This window comes from Salmo trutta, chromosome 12 (assembly GCF_901001165.1).
Source record: "Salmo trutta chromosome 12, fSalTru1.1, whole genome shotgun sequence".
Taxonomy (NCBI): Eukaryota; Metazoa; Chordata; class Actinopteri; order Salmoniformes; family Salmonidae; genus Salmo; species Salmo trutta.
In genome coordinates, this window is record NC_042968.1 from 93100522 (window position 1) to 93118494 (window position 17973).

The 17973-nt window shown below is 43.6% G+C and overlaps 1 protein-coding gene across 1 annotated transcript in view; it reads left to right on the plus strand.

Annotated features, from left to right (window-relative positions):
- The window catches only part of ltn1 (listerin E3 ubiquitin protein ligase 1), a 100061-nt gene extending 98194 nt beyond the window's left edge, over window positions 1-1867 (plus strand). Inside the window, exon 35 of the mRNA XM_029766749.1 lies at window positions 551-1867. Coding sequence (XP_029622609.1) covers window positions 551-613 — 63 coding nt within the window. The 3' untranslated portion in view covers window positions 614-1867. The remainder of the gene's footprint in view (window positions 1-550) is intronic.
- The last annotated feature ends 16106 nt before the right edge of the window (window positions 1868-17973 follow it).

Consider the following 17973-nt stretch of genomic DNA (forward strand, 5'->3'; position numbering starts at 1 on the left):
CCGGGCCACAAAAAGGCATGGATTTTTTTTTTAGGGTGCATTACGGCCACAAAGGGAATGCCCCCGTGAAATTCGAGGAATTTTAATTTTATTCAGCTTTGTTCAATTGTATTCTTCATAGTATATAATAATATAAAATAATGCCACAGAATTGTAAGCAAATCTTGTCTGCTAAATGAACAGCCATTTGGCCTAGCCAGATCAGGACCTAACATAAGGACAACTCAGAGCATCCTATTCTGTTCTTCTGAAATAGACTACATTTATATCATGTTTCTTTAGACCTGTCTAAAATAAATAATGGATTTATTGTGACGGTGTAGGCTATACTACATGGATTTATTAGACTTTTTAAAATGGCTTGTAGCTATTTTTGGAAGCCAGGAGATGCTAAATGTGTTTATGTTAATTAACGGTCAATTACCGTGAGACTGACCCAGTTATTTGCTTGACAATCACTGGCTGACGACATTTTGTGAGCGCCACAGCCCTAATCATTATCATGTTATTCACGCTGTGTCTCTCTTTCTCGCTCTCTTCTCCTCTCCAGTACAAGTGGTTTACCTCTAGCAACAAGTCCACCTGCCCTCTGTGTAGAGAGACCTTCTTCTAGCAACAAGCCCACCTGCCCCCTGTGTAGAGACCTTCTTCTAGCAACAAGCCCACCTGCCCCCTGGAGAGACCTTCTTCTAGCAACAAGCCCACCTGCCCCCTGGAGAGACCTTCTTCTAGCAACAAGCCCACCTGCCACCTGGAGAGACCTTCGCCTAGCAACAAGCCCACCTGCCCCCTGGAGAGACCTTCTTCTAGCAACAAGCCCACCTGCCCTCTGTAGAGACCTTCTCCTAGCAACAAGCCCACCTGCCCCCTGGAGAGACCTTCTCCTAGCAACAAGCCCACCTGCCCCCTGGAGAGACCTTTCTCCTAGCAACAAGTCCACCTGCCCTCTGTGTAGAGAGACCTTCTCCTAGCAACAAGTCCACCTGCCCCCTGGAGAGACCTTCTCCTAGCAACAAGTCCACCTGCCACCTGTGTAGAGACCTTCTCCTAGCAACAAGTCCACCTGCCCCCTGTAGAGACCTTCTCCTAGCAACAAGTCCACCTGCCACCTGTAGAGACCTTCTCCTAGCAACAAGTCCACCTGCCCCCTGGAGAGACCTTCTCCTAGCAACAAGTCCACCTGCCACCTGTGTAGAGACCTTCTCCTAGCAACAAGTCCACCTGCCACCTGGAGAGACCTTCTCCTAGCAACAAGTCCACCTGCCACCTGTAGAGACCTTCTCCTAGCAACAAGTCCACCTGCCCCCTGTGTAGAGACCTTTCTCCTAGCAACAAGTCCACCTGCCACCTGTGTAGAGAGACCTTCTCCTAGCAACAAGTCCACCTGCCACCTGTGTAGAGAGATCTAATCGAAACTACGTTGCCATGGATACGCAGAGTCACTGTTCCGTTGCCATGGATGCACAGAGACAGTTTGGTTGTATATTTGTATGCATCTCCCACCACAACCTTTTATAGATCAGTGCTTAGTTTTTTTCCTCGGGACCCAAATTGAATCAGGTTTTCTGTCACGATCCAATATTCACATTGTGGTTTTTGTTTTGTTGTTGCCAAAATGCAATTTGGAAAACAATTTTTAAATACTTTTTTGACAGTAAATTTAGCAATTATATTAGACAAGGGGAACAATATTCCCATTTTTTGGGGGGGGGGGGGTCATTAATTCCATATTGCTCACAGTCTTGTTTGAGACCACGTCAATCTGCTAAATCACACTGCTAATAGCTTTATAGTGAAAATACTGTGATTTGAAGAAAAATGTAATTTTCTGAGAATTAAAATGATTGAAATGTAGGCTAATCTTTTACATACGTTCTACCTGGTTTTAGTTGTTTCAATTCAGACGAGTATCTCAACAACAACAACAATGTATTTCACTCAGACACCCGCGACCCATTCAAAACCTTTTGGGTTACAATTGGCAACCACTGCTTCAGAAGCTCTTTTGACAGCAGCGCTTGTAACTCGAGGTAAGAGTTGAGTAGTAAAGATATCTTTTAGACGTAATAATGTTTTATGTCCAGTAGCCAATGAGTTCCAAGGAGCCAGGAATTGGATCAGCGCTCGGTGATGACATCAGAGAAGGAGGACAGATGGGTTGAGTTCCTGCCCCCGAATAGATTTCTGAAGCATGCCAGATCTCACAGCGTCCGGATATGTGTCTAACCGCCTCTCACGTTATAAGCAATCTGACGCCCGACTGCACAGTCGTTGACGTGGCGCGCAGCCATTGGTTGATGATGCGACGCAACGCCAGCGCTTCTAGTCGGGCGGGAACTTCGACCAGAATGTTCAGTCTGAAGGATCCAATCAAATTCACTTCCTAATTTTGGTGTGATTGACAGAGAGCGGTGATGTAATATATATATACAGACTGATGAACACAAAGTGGATTAATTTTAGATAAATTAAGAGGATTTATATATATATATCACGAACTTAAATCTCTCTAGTGATGATGACAAAGATAGTGTTACTTGATTGTATTTTAACACGAGAGAGAGAGAGAGAGAGAGAGAGAGAGAGAGAGAGAGAGAGAGAGAGAGAGAGAGAGAGAGAGAGAGAGAGGAGAGAGAGAGAGAGAGAGAGAGAGAGAGAGAGAGAGAGAGAGAGAGAGAGAGAGAGAGAGAGAGAGAGAGAGAGAGAGAGAGAGAGAGAGAGAGAGAGAGAGAGAGAGAGAGAGAGAGAATATATATATATATAGTGTTGTTCCTCCTCAAAAGAACAGACCTGGAAACAACCACACATTCACAGCCCAGTAAGCTGTACAACATCAGAAATTCATACAGATGGGCCCAAAACAGCACAGAAGAATACCAGAAAGCAACCTGGAACCAAAATATCCAAACACTCTTAGATAACTTTCTGGATACCACATTCACTCACAGTAAAGAAGGCATCAATCTAGCAGTACGAAACATCAACTATATATTCAGGCAAACGGCAAAAGAAGCACAATTGATAAAAAACTAAACAAAAAAAATCACAGATGACAACTGGTTTGATGCAGATTGTAAAATTATAAGGAAAAAACTTAGAACACTATCCAACCAAAAGCACAGAGACCCAAATAATGGTGAATTACGCCTTCATTACTGTGAGACTTTAAAACTCTATAAACGTACACTCAGAACCAAAAAAGCACAGTACAACAGCAAGCAGCTGACACTAATTGAGGAGTCCATAAACACAAACAACTTTTGGAAAAAACTAAAAAAATCTAAACAGGAGGAATTAGCAATACAAAATGGTGACATATGGACAACCCATTTCAAAACACTCTACAACACCGTTCAAATTGACACAAACGCAGAACAACGCCAAATCCATGAGAAGTTGAATGGATTAGAAAAAGCTATAAAGGACAATCAAAACCCATTGGACTCCCCAATTACTGACCAGGAGCTCTATAAGAAACTTCAGGCTCTCAAATTTAAAAAAGCCTGCGGACCTGATGGCATCCTAAATGAGATGCTCAAACTCACTAGTGCAAAATTTCAATTGGCTATATAAAAATTGTTTAATTTGATCCTGAGTGGAGGTTATTTCCCTGACATCTGGAATCAAGGACTCATAACCCCAATCTTTAAGAATGGAGACAAATTTGACCCTAACAATTACAGAGGCATTTGTGTGAACAGTAACCTGGGGAAGGTTTTCTGTAGTATTATCAATGTAAGAGTTCTAAACTTCCTTAATAAGCACAATGTCTTGAGTAAAAGCCAAATTGGATTTATACCAAAACATCGCACAACTGATCATATTTACACCTTACACACCCTGATAGATAAACATGTCCACCAAAATAATACCAAAATATACACTTGCTTTATCGACTTCCAAAAAGCATTTGATTCTATTTGGCATACAGGACTGTTCTACAAAGTTATTGAAAGTGGTGTAGGGGGTAAAACATATGACATAATTAAATCAATGTATACTGGCAATACGTGCAGCATTAAAATTGGTAAGAAAAGGACAGAATTCTTTAACCAGGGGCGGGGCCTTCGTCAGGGTTGCAATCTGAGCCCTGCACTCTTCAATATTTACATTAACGAATTGGCCACTATTCTAGAAAAATCCTCAGCCCCTGGTGTTAGTCTCCACAATTCAGAAGTTAAATGCCTACTCTTCGCAGATGACCTATGCCTGCTGTCATCCACAGCACCTGGCCTACAGCAGAGCCTGGACCTGCTAGAGCAGTACTGCCAGACCTGGGCCCTGGCAGTAAACCCCAAAAAGACTAAAATAATGATTTCCAGAGAAGATCCAGATCTCAGGGAATTAGACCAAAGTTCTGAATTGGTACAAAATATATAGAGTACTGTACACACTACAATTACTTAGGTTTAAAAATAAGCTCAACTGGACACCTTAATGAGGCAGTGAATGAACTGAGAGAGAAAGCACGCAGGGCATTCTACGCCATTAAAAAGCTAATTCAAATTGAAATACCTATTAAAATTTGGCTAAAACTAATTGAATATGTCATTGAACCAATTGCACTTTATGGCAGCGAGGTGTGGGGTCCACTTGCAAAACAAGATTTCATCAAATGGGACAAACACCCCATTGAAACATTACATGCAGAGTTCTGTAAGATTCTCCTACGTGTCCAGAGGAAAACTACAAACAATGCATGCAGGGCAGAATTAGGCCAATATCCACTAATAATAAAAACTCAAAAAAGAGCAATTAAGTTTTGGAAACATCTAAAATACAGTGACCCCCTCTCATATCATTACCAAGCCCTGCAATGCCAAGAGCTGAGCAAAGAAAAGTGTCCCCTCATCCAGCTGGTCCTGGGGCTGAGTTCACAAACCTGTTCTACTAACACACTGAAGCCTCAGGACCAGAACATCCAATCAATCAGAATAAACCAAATTACAACACAGTCAAAACAAAACTACATTGCTTATTGGGAAACACAAGCACAAACACAAAGCAAAATGCAGTGCTATCTGGCCCTAAATCGACAGTACACTATGGCTAAATATTTGACCATGGTTACTGATCAAAACCTTAGAAAAACCTTGACAAAGTACAGGCTCAGTGAGCACAGCCTTGCCATTGAGAAGGGTAGACACAGGAAAACCTGGCTCCCTGTAGAGGAAAGGCTGTGCAACCACTGCACAACAGCAGAACCTGAGACGGAGCTGCATTTCCTGACAAAATGTCAAAAATATAAAACAATTAGAGAGTGTCATTTCCCCAAATTTGAAATCCTTATTCAAGGTTTTAAAGACCTCTCTGATGAGGATAGGCTACCCATCCTGTTGGGGGAGGACGCAGAGAGCTGTGGGTTGGCAGCGCACTACATTGCTGCCTGCCATAAGTTGAGGGACAGTGTCTGACAGACCAATAAACCTGCACATGTCCTCAACTGTATGATTATTGTTATTGTTGAATGTCCCGTTGACAATTTTTGATTCTCATTTTTATTTCTTTTTTATATTGTAAATATCCAAAGTAAGCTTTGGCAATATGTACATTGTTACGTCATGCCAATAAAGCGAATTGAATTGAATTGAATTGAGAGAGAGAGAGAGAGAGACTATAGCCTGGTCCCAGATCTGTTTGTGCTCTTGCGAACTCCATTGCTCATTGTCAAGCCAAAAACATGACAGATTTACAAGCAGTCGGCATGACAACGCCACCAGACTTGGCAGCGTGACAGCGCAGACTGGCACGCGGGATAGTGGATCCGCTCTTTATTCTGGCCTTGTTGATGTGGTTCAGCGTGAATGATGTCTATTCCCTTTTGTCTGCCGTTCCTCTGTGTCTGTCTGGTTGTAATCTGACTGTTCTTATGGTGTTGAAATGATACGTCATTAACCAGTAAAAACAGACAACTGTGGCTCTGTGTCTCTCTGTATCTGTCTTCTCCAGCTGTCCCCCCCCTTGACACAAAGCACATATTTTAACTACTTTTCCCAGCAACTTAGACACAAACTTAGTGTAAGTATCTGCTATTTAGAACAGATATATTACAGAGACGCTGCTCTTTTAGTTACCCTGTCAACCAGAGTACAGCTGTTTTAGTTACCCTGACAACCAGAGTACAGCTGTTTTAGTTACCCTGTCAACCAGAGTACAGCTGTTTTAGTTACCCTGTCAACCAGAGTACAGCTGTTTTAGTTACCCTGTCAACCAGAGTACAGCTGTTTTAGTTACCCTGTCAACCAGAGTACAGCTGTTTTAGTTACCCTGGCAACCAGAGTACTGCTGTTTTAGTTACCCTGACAACCAGAGTACTGCTGTTTTAGTTACCCTGACAACCAGAGTACTGCTGTTTTAGTTACCCTGTCAGAGTACAGCTGTTTTAGTTACCCTGACAACCAGAGTACAGCTGTTTTAGTTACCCTGACAACCAGAGTACAGCTGTTTTAGTTACCCTGTCAACCAGAGTACAGCTGTTTTAGTTACCCTGTCAACCAGAGTACAGCTGTTTTAGTTACCCTGTCAACCAGAGTACAGCTGTTTTAGTTACCCTGGCAACCAGAGTACTGCTGTTTTAGTTACCCTGACAACCAGAGTACTGCTGTTTTAGTTACCCTGACAACCAGAGTACTGCTGTTTTAGTTACCCTGTCAGAGTACAGCTATTTTAGTTACCCTGACAACCAGAGTACAGCTGTTTTAGTTACCCTGACAACCAGAGTACAGCTGTTTTAGTTACCCTGACAACCAGAGTACAGCTGTTTTAGTTACCCTGTCAACCAGAGTACAGCTGTTTTAGTAACCCTGACAACCAGAGTACAGAATCATTGTTTTTCTAGTTAGTTTTTTAGTTGGTCTAGTTAGTTCTAGTTAATTTTCTAGCTAGTCTCCGTACTCTTTATCTATGATCAAATTGGTAGTAGAAGGTCCATGTTGAGGAATAATTACAAAGAGAAAATGTGTTCACTTCTTCTGGCTCTCTCTCACACGCACACACTCTTTCTTTCTCTCTCACACACACACACACACACACACACACACTTTCTGAATACATCTCTCTCTCTGAGACACACACACACACACACACACGGATGTCCTCTATGGTTAATGATGTGTCAGATGAGTCCGTCTGCTGTAAAAGCAGCTCTTGCCAGCGATGAAGAATGAATGTTTCTCTCTTTCCGTTCAGCCGTGTATGAGCCTGTTGACAGTTGGCCTCCGAGTTACTCAGTTCTTTAGGAGAAAACTTTGGGCACCACTTTACCTCGGGAGAGCTCGAACTGTCTGTCACAATAACCTGTGGAATGCACAATGTTCCAATGTCTACTCTGCAAAACACTGAAAAGAAAATGCATATTATTACTGCTGGTAGTGACAAGGCTTCCCGAAGGGCGAGAATATATATTATATATATCTAGGGACAACCGACCCTACTTTTATGACAGTTTTTTCAAATGATAAAGAGCTTTCAATACATGGTACATTAGGAATTCGTGTATATATATATATATATATATATATATATATATATATCATAACACCTATTTTGTCAGCAATTTTAAAAAGTGCTGCGGTTGCTAAACTTTTTGCAAATGTATTTTTTTGTCAAGATACTTAAAAAAAAAATTTTTTAACAATCATACTCCTCCTGTAGGCTGTTTAATGGTTTGGGCCATTATGGCTCTTACAGGAAACTAAACCTGGTTACCAGTTTCCAGGAAGAGACTAATTATTGTGCGACTGCTGGTGCCAGTGGCTGGCTCATAGGCAGCCATCTTGGATCTCCCCTCTGTGGTATTAATTAGTCTGTCTGATGGAGGATGTTTCCGTTGTCGCAGTCGATCGTGAGTGTGTCATTATGGGATCATAAAGATGACCTCTGTGTGTGTGTGTGTGTGTGTGTGTTGGTTCTTCTATCCTTGTGGGGACCTAAAGTCTCCGGAAGTCCACAAAAGGATATATACGTAGTAAAACAAGGACAATTCTCCCACGTACCCATTGAGGACAAAGCGAAGCTTAGGGGTAAGGTGTTAGTGTTTGAGTTAGGCGTATGGCTTAGAGAGAATAGGATTTGGAATGGAAATACATTCTAGGTCCCCACGAGGATAGAAGATTGAAACTTGTGTTCGTGCCCCCGTCCTTGTGTGTGTGTGTGTGAGACCATAAGCCTTCATAATGAATTACAGTGTATTTACTGAGCGATCCCTCATCGCCTGGCATTGACCTTTTTAATGCCTATTGATCTATGCATACATATTTATACTGAGACCCTTCAACACACACTGAAACGCGCGCACACACACACAGCGTCAAGTCCATTTTATTTACAGTGCATTTCACAGCTCCACACATCAGAGGCTTATGTGCTCGATTACACAGCGACGTAGACTGAATTACTGACTGTACTTTTCTACAGTCAATTAAGAAGTAGATGTATTTCTGTCTAGTGTACCAGGCTATGGACCATAGATGGATACCAGGCTATGGACCATAGATGGATACCAGGCTATGGACTATAGATGGATACCAGGCTATGGACCGTAGATGGATACCAGGCTATGGACCGTAGATGGATACCAGGCTATGGACCGTAGATGGATACCAGGCTATGGACCATAGATGGATACCAGGCTATGGACCATAGATGGATACCAGGCTATGGACCATAGATGGATACCAGGCTATGGACCATAGATGGATACCAGGCTATGGACCGTAGATGGATACCAGGCTATGGACCGTAGATGGATACCAGGCTATGGACCGTAGATGGATATCAGGCTATGGACCGTAGATGGATACCAGGCTATGGACCGTAGATGGATACCAGGCTATGGACCGTAGATGGATACCAGGCTATGGACCGTAATGATACCAGGCTATGACCGTAGATGGATACCAGGCTATGGACCGTAGATGGATACCAGGCTATGGACCGTAGATGGATACCAGGCTATGGACCGTAGATGGATACCAGGCTATGGACCGTAGATGGATACCAGGCTATGGACCGTAGATGGATACCAGGCTATGGACCGTAGATGGATACCAGGCTATGGACCGTAGATGGATACCAGGCTATGGACCGTAGATGGATACCAGGCTATGGACCGTAGATGGATACCAGGCTATGGACCGTAGATGGATACCAGGCTATGGACCGTAGATGGATACCAGGCTATGGACCGTAGATGGATACCAGGCTATGGACCGTAGATGGATACCAGGCTATGGACCGTAGATGGATACCAGGCTATGGACCATAGATGGATACCAGGCTATGGACCATAGATGGATACCAGGCTATGGACCATAGATGGATACCAGGCTATGGACCATAGATGGATACCAGGCTATGGACCATAGATGGATACCAGGCTATGGACCATAGATGGATACCAGGCTATGGACCATAAATGGATACCAGGCTATGGACCATAGATGGGTGAGGTACCAGGCTATGGACCATATATGGATACCAGGCTATAGACTCTAGATGGGTGAGGTACCAGGCTATGGACTCTAGATGGGTGAAGTACCAGGCTATGGACTCTAGATGGGTGAGGTACCAGGCTATGGACTATAGATGGGTGAGGTACCAGGCTATGGACTCTAGATGGGTGAGGTACCAGGCTATGGACTCTAGATCGGTACCAGGCTATGGACTCTAGATGGGTGAGGTACCAGGCTATGGACTCTAGATGGGTGAAGTACCAGGCTATAGACTCTAGATGGGCTAGGTACCAGGCTATGGACTCTAGATGGGTGAAGTACCAGGCTATGGACCCGAGATGGCAGCAGTTAGTCGCTAGTGAACGTCTCCATAGCCACGGTCTTCACATGTCGTTGCCTTGACATTATATCTTGAAGAGATTACATTAGATGTTTTTCCTATCGATCTACACAACCTACGTTTTCAAAGTGCAAAGATTTTTTGTTGTTGTTGAAAATTGTCCTAATTACTAAGAAATACAAAAATTGTGACTGTATTGATTTGCATATGTTTTCACACACCCCAGAGTTCATACTTGGTAGAAGCACCTTTTGGCAGCGATTACAGCTGTGAATCATGTTGAATAAGATACTACTAACTCTATACCAAACTATCCCAGGGTTCGGTTCTCAAAAGACTGAAGCGTGTATTTCCTGTAACTTTTATTTTATTTTTTACCTGGGCTTTGATCCTAACAAACTCCCCAGTCCCTTGTCAGTGCAAAGTATACCCATAACATGATGCTGCCAACACAATACTTGAAAAAATGTTTCCAATTATGCTCCTAAGCATTTAATGGGTCTAGCAAACAAAGTTTCAGCACACAGGGCCTTTTGTGTTATAGTAATTAAGGCAATGAGGGATGGAAAAAGTGGAACTGTTTAAAAAAAAATATATATATATATATATATATATATAGTTTTACAGCATGTCAAGCAAGATGTTGAAAACATGGGTCAATTAATTACATCATCTAAATAAAATACATCATGTTAATAATCATCAGTAATTATTGCATTTAATACCTTTTTGGGGTTTGATTTAATGGCATATCTTCTAGTGGTTCATGCATAATGTAAAATGGAACATAATCAACATGGGAAAGGTGATATGGGTTCCTGAGTGGCGCAGCGGTCTAAAGCACTGCATCTCAGTGTCCCTGGTTCGAAATCCAGGCTGTATCACATCCGGGCCGTGATTGGTAAATCCCATAGGGCGGCGGCGCACAATTATTTGGCCCAGCGTCGTCCGGGTTTGGCCGTCATTTTGTAAATAAGAATTTGTTCTTAACTGACTTGCCTACTTAAATAAACGCATAAATAAATTACAATATACCTATCTAATATGCATTGTAGGCTAATAAGCTGTGGGTAAAATATGTTCATTGGTTTGAGCTCAGGTAATATTCAAACCACTAGGTGTCAGTCTTTATGTAGGAGATCCAGTTACCGTAACTCGAGGATATTAACATGATGTATTTTATTTTATCTAATCATGTTGAAATTTAGATGATGTAATTAATTGACCCATGTATTCAACATCTTGCTTGACATGCTGTAAAACCTATATATATATATTTTTTAAAACCGTTCCACTTTTTCCATCCCTCATTTCCTTAATTACTAATGACACACCTCGCCCACTGTGTTGCACTAATTCCACTGGCTTCATCACCTGAAAGAACATAAGGAACCGTGTGCTGAAATGTTGTTTGCTAGACCCGTTAAATGTTTTGGGGGAAAATAATCAGTCTGACTTTCTTTTTCTTTTCTTTAGTTTGTCAGGATCAAAAGAAATATGAAAGAAGAAGCAAAGATCAGGTAAGAAGTTCTGGAAAACTCACCTGTCTTTTGAAAACCTTAACCCTGGTATATATAGAGTTGTATTTTTCGGCCAGACAATAACATACGTGTTCACGCTATAGACAGACACGTCGTAATGGCTTTCCAAGAGGAGTTGAGTGTTCCTGAGTGCTCTAGTGCTTACTCCTAACTTCAATTTGCTTGAAAATCATAGATAAGATTTTGAATATTGCTGTCCATCAATGATTTCCCCAAACAAATTTACTGTGTTTGAACAATTTTGAGAAAAACAATGGCCATATGTCGCCCTAAGAGTTGTGCAAAGTTGGTTAGAAAAGTATTCACAGCTGTAATGGCTGCCAAAATTGCTTCTACCAAGTATTAACTGGGGTGTGATGACATATAGGTAATCAAGACATATTTTAAAAAATATATATATCTTTCAGACCTTACTGACCCAGTTTAGAATGAGGTTAGTCCTGATCTAGCCTAGTTAGCATGCAGACCCAGTGGCAGGATTTGTCCCAGTCACACGCTCCTGTTCCCTGTGCCTTAGGCTGCTACTCTGTTGTAGCAGACAGGTAGGTCGGTCTGAGGTACTCGCTGGTCAGGGAGAAACAACGCCAGACATTGAGGTTGAAATAGTGTGTGTGTGTGATTCTAAAGAATATTATGTCCGAGAATAGCTAGAATACAGCGAGTAGATCCAAAAGAGAAGGAGAGACGGGTGAGACGTGGGGGAGAGACGGGTGAGACGTGGGGGAGAGACGGGTGAGACGTGGGGGAGAGACGGGTGAGACGTGGGGGAGAGACGGGTGAGACGTGGGGGAGAGACGAGGGAGAAGTGGGGGAGAGACGGGTGAGACGTGGGGGAGAGACGGGTGAGACGTGGGGGAGAGACGGGTGAGACGTGGGGGAGAGACGAGGGAGAAGTGGGGGAGAGACGGGTGAGACGTGGGGGAGAGACGGGTGAGACGTGGGGGAGAGACGGGTGAGACGTGGGGGAGAGACGAGGGAGTAGTGGGGGGAGAGACGGGGGGAGAGAAGTGGGGGAGAGACGGGGGAGTAGTGGGGGAGAGACGGGGGAGTAGTGGGGGAGAGACGGGGGAGAAGTGGGGGAGAGACGGGGGAGTAGTGGGGGAGAGACGGGGGAGAAGTGGGGGAGAGACGGGGGAGTAGTGGGGGAGAGACAGGGGAGAAGTGGGGGAGAGACGGGTGAGAAGTGGGGGAGAGACGGGGGGGAGTAGTGGGAGGAGGACGGGGGAGGTGGGGGAGAGACGGGGGGGAGTGTATGGGGGAGAGACGGGGGAGTGTGGGGGGAGACGGGGGAGAAGTGGGGGATGAGACGGTGGGAGTAGTGGGGAGTAAGTATTGGGGGAGAGAGGGGGGAAGATATGGGGGAGAGACGGGGGAGAAGTGGGGGAGAGACGGGGGAGAAGTGGGGGAGAGACGGGGGAGAGACGGGGGAGTAGTGGGGGAGAGACGGGGGAGTAGTGGGGAGAGACGGGGGAGAAGTGGGGGAGAGACGGGGGGAGAAGTGGGGGAGAGACGGGGGAGAGACGGGGGGAGTAGTGGGGGGAGAGACGGGGGAGTAGTGGGGGGAGAGACGGGGGAGAAGTGGGGGAGAGACGGGGGAGTAGTGGGGGAGAGACGGGGGAGAAGTGGGGGAGAGACGGGGGAGAAGTGGGGGAGAGAGGGGGAGTAGTGGGGGAGAGGGGGGGAGAGTAGTGGGGGAGAGACGGGGGAGTAGTAGTGGGGGGAGAGACGGGGGAGACGTGGGGAGAGACGGGTGAGAAGTGGGGGAGAGAGATCACGTTAGGCTAAAGCCTTTGCCTCCAGAGATTGTATTTGTAACACTGTAGGATATTGTAGTTGTGACACTGTAGGAGATTGTAGTTGTGACACTGTAGGAGATTGTAGTTGTGACACTGTAGGAGATTGTAGTTGTAACACTGTAGGAGATTGTAGTTGTAACACTGTAGGAGATTGTAGTTGTAACACTGTAGGAGATTGTATTTGTAACACTGTAGGAGATTGTATTTGTAACACTGTAGGAGATTAGGAGATTGTATTGTAACACTGTAGGAGATTGTATTTGTAACACTGTAGGAGATTGTAGTTGTAACACTGTAGGAGATTGTAGTTGTAACACTGTAGGAGATTGTAGTTGTAACACTGTAGGAGATTGTAGTTGTAACACTGTAGGAGATTGTAGTTGTAACACTGTAGGAGATTGTAGTTGTAACACTGTAGGAGATTGTAGTTGTGACACTGTAGGAGATTGTAGTTGTGACACTGTAGGATATTGTAGTTGTGACACTGTAGGAGATTGTAGTTGTGACACTGTAGGAGATTGTATTTGTAACACTGTAGGAGATTGTAGTTGTAACACTGTAGGAGATTGTAGTTGTAACACTGTAGGATATTGTAGTTGTAACACTGTAGGAGATTGTAGTTGTAACACTGTAGGAGATTGTAGTTGTAACACTGTAGGAGATTGTAGTTGTAACACTGTAGGAGATTGTAGTTGTAACACTGTAGGAGATTGTAGTTGTAACACTGTAGGAGATTGTAGTTGTAACACTGTAGGATATTGTAGTTGTGACACTGAGATGGGAGACGACAAGTAGAGAGCAACATGGATGCTGAATGTAACTGTGCTAGATGTCACCGCTACAGCTGGGAAATAAATTGTTTTGGGGGGGGGGGGGGGGAATTTAATGTTTTTCATTAGATTGACTCAGTTTATTTTAAATTTTGTTTTCTTTTTATTTTAGTGAACTGTTGGATTCAGTGGTTAAAATGGGTATTTTTGTACAAATTGTTTTAATTGCTGCCTACATGGCTCATTGCGTAGTCTAAATGATCAAAAAACGATCTCATCTCCGTACCCCAGAGAGATACCGCTAAACCCCTACTTTGACTGATGGTATAGACGCTTTTATCTTTCAGAGAGAAAGCCTATTGTGTTACCATTTGACTCCTACTGTGTGACATGGACATAAAATCCACCGGGTTTCATCTGGCACAAAGCTGTGTTTGTTGTATCAGATGACTGTAGTTTGGATTATTTTAAATCATCTAAAAGCAGTAAAGATTTTAGGAAGAAACAAATCAAGGTGTTTTATTATTATTATTCTGCTTTTTGGTGTCAGGAAACATTCACCCAGGCCCATTGGCTCTATGGATCAGGAAACATTCACCCAAACCCAGGCCCATTGGCTATGGATCAGGAAACATCCACCCAAACCCAGGCCCATTGGCTACGGATCAAAAAAACATTCACCCAAACCCAGGCCCATTGGCTCTATGGATCAGGAAACATTCACCCAAACCCAGGCCCATTGGCTATGGATCAGGAAACATTCACCCAAACCCAGGCCCATTGGCTCTATGGATCAGCAAACATTCACCCAAACCCAGGCCCATTGGCTCTATGGATCAGGAAACATTCACCCAGGCCCATTGGCTCTATGGATCAGGAAACATTCACCCAAACCCAGGCCCATTGGCTATGGATCAGGAAACATCCACCCAAACCCAGGCCCATTGGCTACGGATCAAAAAAACATTCACCCAAACCCAGGCCCATTGGCTCTATGGATCAGGAAACATTCACCCAAACCCAGGCCCATTGGCTATGGATCAGGAAACATTCACCCAAACCCAGGCCCATTGGCTCTATGGATCAGCAAACATTCACCCAAACCCAGGCCCATTGGCTCTATGGATCAGCAAACATTCACCCAAACCCAGGCCCATTGGCTCTATGGATCAGGAAACATTCACCCAAACCCAGGCCCATTGGCTATATGGATCAGGAAACATTCACCCAAACCCAGGCCCATTGGCTACGGATCAGGAAACATTCACCCAAACCCAGGCCCATTGGCTATATGGATCAGGAAACATTCACCCAAACCCAGGCCCATTGGCTCTATGGATCAGGAAACATTCACCCAAACCCAGGCCCATTGGCTCTATGGATCAGGAAACATTCACCCAAACCCAGGCCCATTGGCTATATGGATCAGGAAACATTCACCCAAACCCAGGCCCATTGGCTCTATGGATCAGGAAACATTCACCCAAACCCAGGCCCATTGGCTCTATGGATCAGGAAACATTCACCCAAACCCAGACCCATTGGCTACGGATCAGGAAACATTCACCCAAACCCAGGCCCATTGGCTATGGATCAGGAAACATCCACCCAAACCCAGGCCCATTGGCTACAGATCAGGAAACATTCACCCAAACCCAGGCCCATTGGCTATATGGATCAGGATACATTCACCCAAACCCAGGCCCATTGGCTATATGGATCAGGAAACATTCACCCAAACCCAGGCCCATTGGCTATGGATCAGGAAACATTCACCCAAACCCAGGCCCATTGGCTATATGGATCAGGAAACATTCACCCAAACCCAGGCCCATTGGCTATATGGATCAGGAAACATTCACCCAAACCCAGGCCCATTGGCTATGGATCAACTTCCCACTCCAAATGATTTTAAAACTAGATGAGGGTTGGGACTGATGCATATTAATGTGAGGAGTTTAATGCCGAAATTGGGCATGATTACAAGTCTGGGTTCACACTGCTGACCCAGATGTCTTAGTTCAGTCCGAGACCTGGCTTAAGAAATCTGTTCTAAATCAGTCTATAGGCTTGGATGGTTATAATGTTTATCGATGTGACCGACAAAGTAAACAGTTTGAGTTTTTAGCGTTGAAACTGTAGTTATCGAAAGCTGTGAACTTAGATTTGATGTTATAGACCTCCATCTGCAAAAGAAGAATCCCTGGATTCTCTGGTTGAACTGATGCGTGGTTGGGGGGGGAAATGAAATGGTCCTTATGGGCAATTTTAAACTGGGATTGGTTATCTCCAAAACTCCGAGGCCGTAAGAGGACGGTGCAATAAATTTACATTTTGCTCAAATTATAAATGCAGTCACCAGACTCAATTCCAAAGACATCTCTAAGTCAACACTTATTGATGTTATTCAAACAAACAATCCGCTTAAGTACTCGGCCGTTGGTATTTTCCGCTAATGATATAAGTGATCATTGTGCAGTTGCTTGCATTAGAGACACTAAAATCCCCAAAGTGCCCCCTCAGTTCATAGTCAAACAACATTTTTGGCAGTTATGTGAGCAGGCATTCCTGCATGCAACTGGGATAGGATTACGCTTATTCCAGATATCGAAGAGGCATTCTCCTATTTTCATTCCTTGTTTTCTACTATCTGTGATAAACACGCCCCCTCTCCAAAAAGTACCCGGGTAAGAGGTAGAGACAATCCCTGGTTTACAGGGGAATTATCTGATTGGTTCTAGAAATACACAATGGGCCAAAGCCAGAAAGGGTAATTCCCAAGCTGAATGGCAGTTATTCAGGGCACTGAGAAAGAAGTGCACCTTGTTAATACAAAAATGCAAATCTAGCTTCTATTACGAATCTACCAAGGAAAACCTCAATAACCCGACCAAATTATGGGAAACCATTTAAATCCATGAATGATAACAACAACTCCTCTGGTCTTCTGTTGAAATTGACCTCAAAATTCAATGGATGTGACTGACTATAATAAACTGTTTGACATGTTTTAATGAGCATTTTTCTATAGCTGGACATGTATTTGATAATGAACTCCTTCCAAACATCTCGAATGAGGCTGTGAATGAAACTGCCGCGTGCCAGTCTACGGTTCATCTATTTCGTTTTTACAGAGATTGAGCTTTCAGAAGTTGTAAAGGAACTCAAATGTATTGATATTAAGAAAGTAGCTGGCCCGGATGAATTAAACTCATCTTTTCAAACAATTGGTGCAGAGATCATTGCTGCCCCCTCTCACTCATATATTAAACCTTTCATTGGTGAGTAATACCATTCCAAAGGTCTGGAAAGCAGCCCATGTCACGCCTTTACATAAAGGTGGAGATCTGTCCCATTTGGATAACTACCGTCCCATATCTAAACTGTCTGTACTGGCAAAAGGTTTTAGAAAACCTGATGAACTCACAGTTGAAAGACTTTCTTTTAAAATAACTCCGTTTTATCTCAATTCCAGTCGGGTTTTAGAGCCAAGCGTTGTACATTTACTGCTGTAAGTAAGGTTGTAGGTGATTTATTCTAGATGCTCAGGACAAGATAAATCACTGTGTTTCACTTTTGTTTGATTTATCGAAGGCCTTCGACGCTGTTGACCATGACCTGCTGTTGTAGAGACAATTTTTTTTTTGGTTTAAGCGTTGATGCAATGGATTGTTTCCAAAACTACCTTTCTGACAGAACACAGTGGGTAGCTCAGGAGCGTATGAAATCTGAGATTCAAAGGCTTTTCAAAAGGAGTTCCCCAAGGCTCAATTTTAGGTCTGATCCTTTTTACACTGTATATAAATGATATAGGGAAGACTGTTGACTCTGCAAATCTCCATCTGTATGCTGATGACACAATTATTGATTCTAGCGCATCTAATATTGAGAAGGCTTTTCAGGACTTACTGTTGGCCTTTGATGTTATTCAAAGGCAGCTTTTTTTCCAATTGAAACTTGTGCGTTTATGGTTTTCTCTTCCCTGAAAGTTAGCAGATGGCGTCACTTGCAGATTTGAACTATGACAGGCCAGCAAATTGATAAGGTCACCTCCTATAAAGTATCTTGGGATTT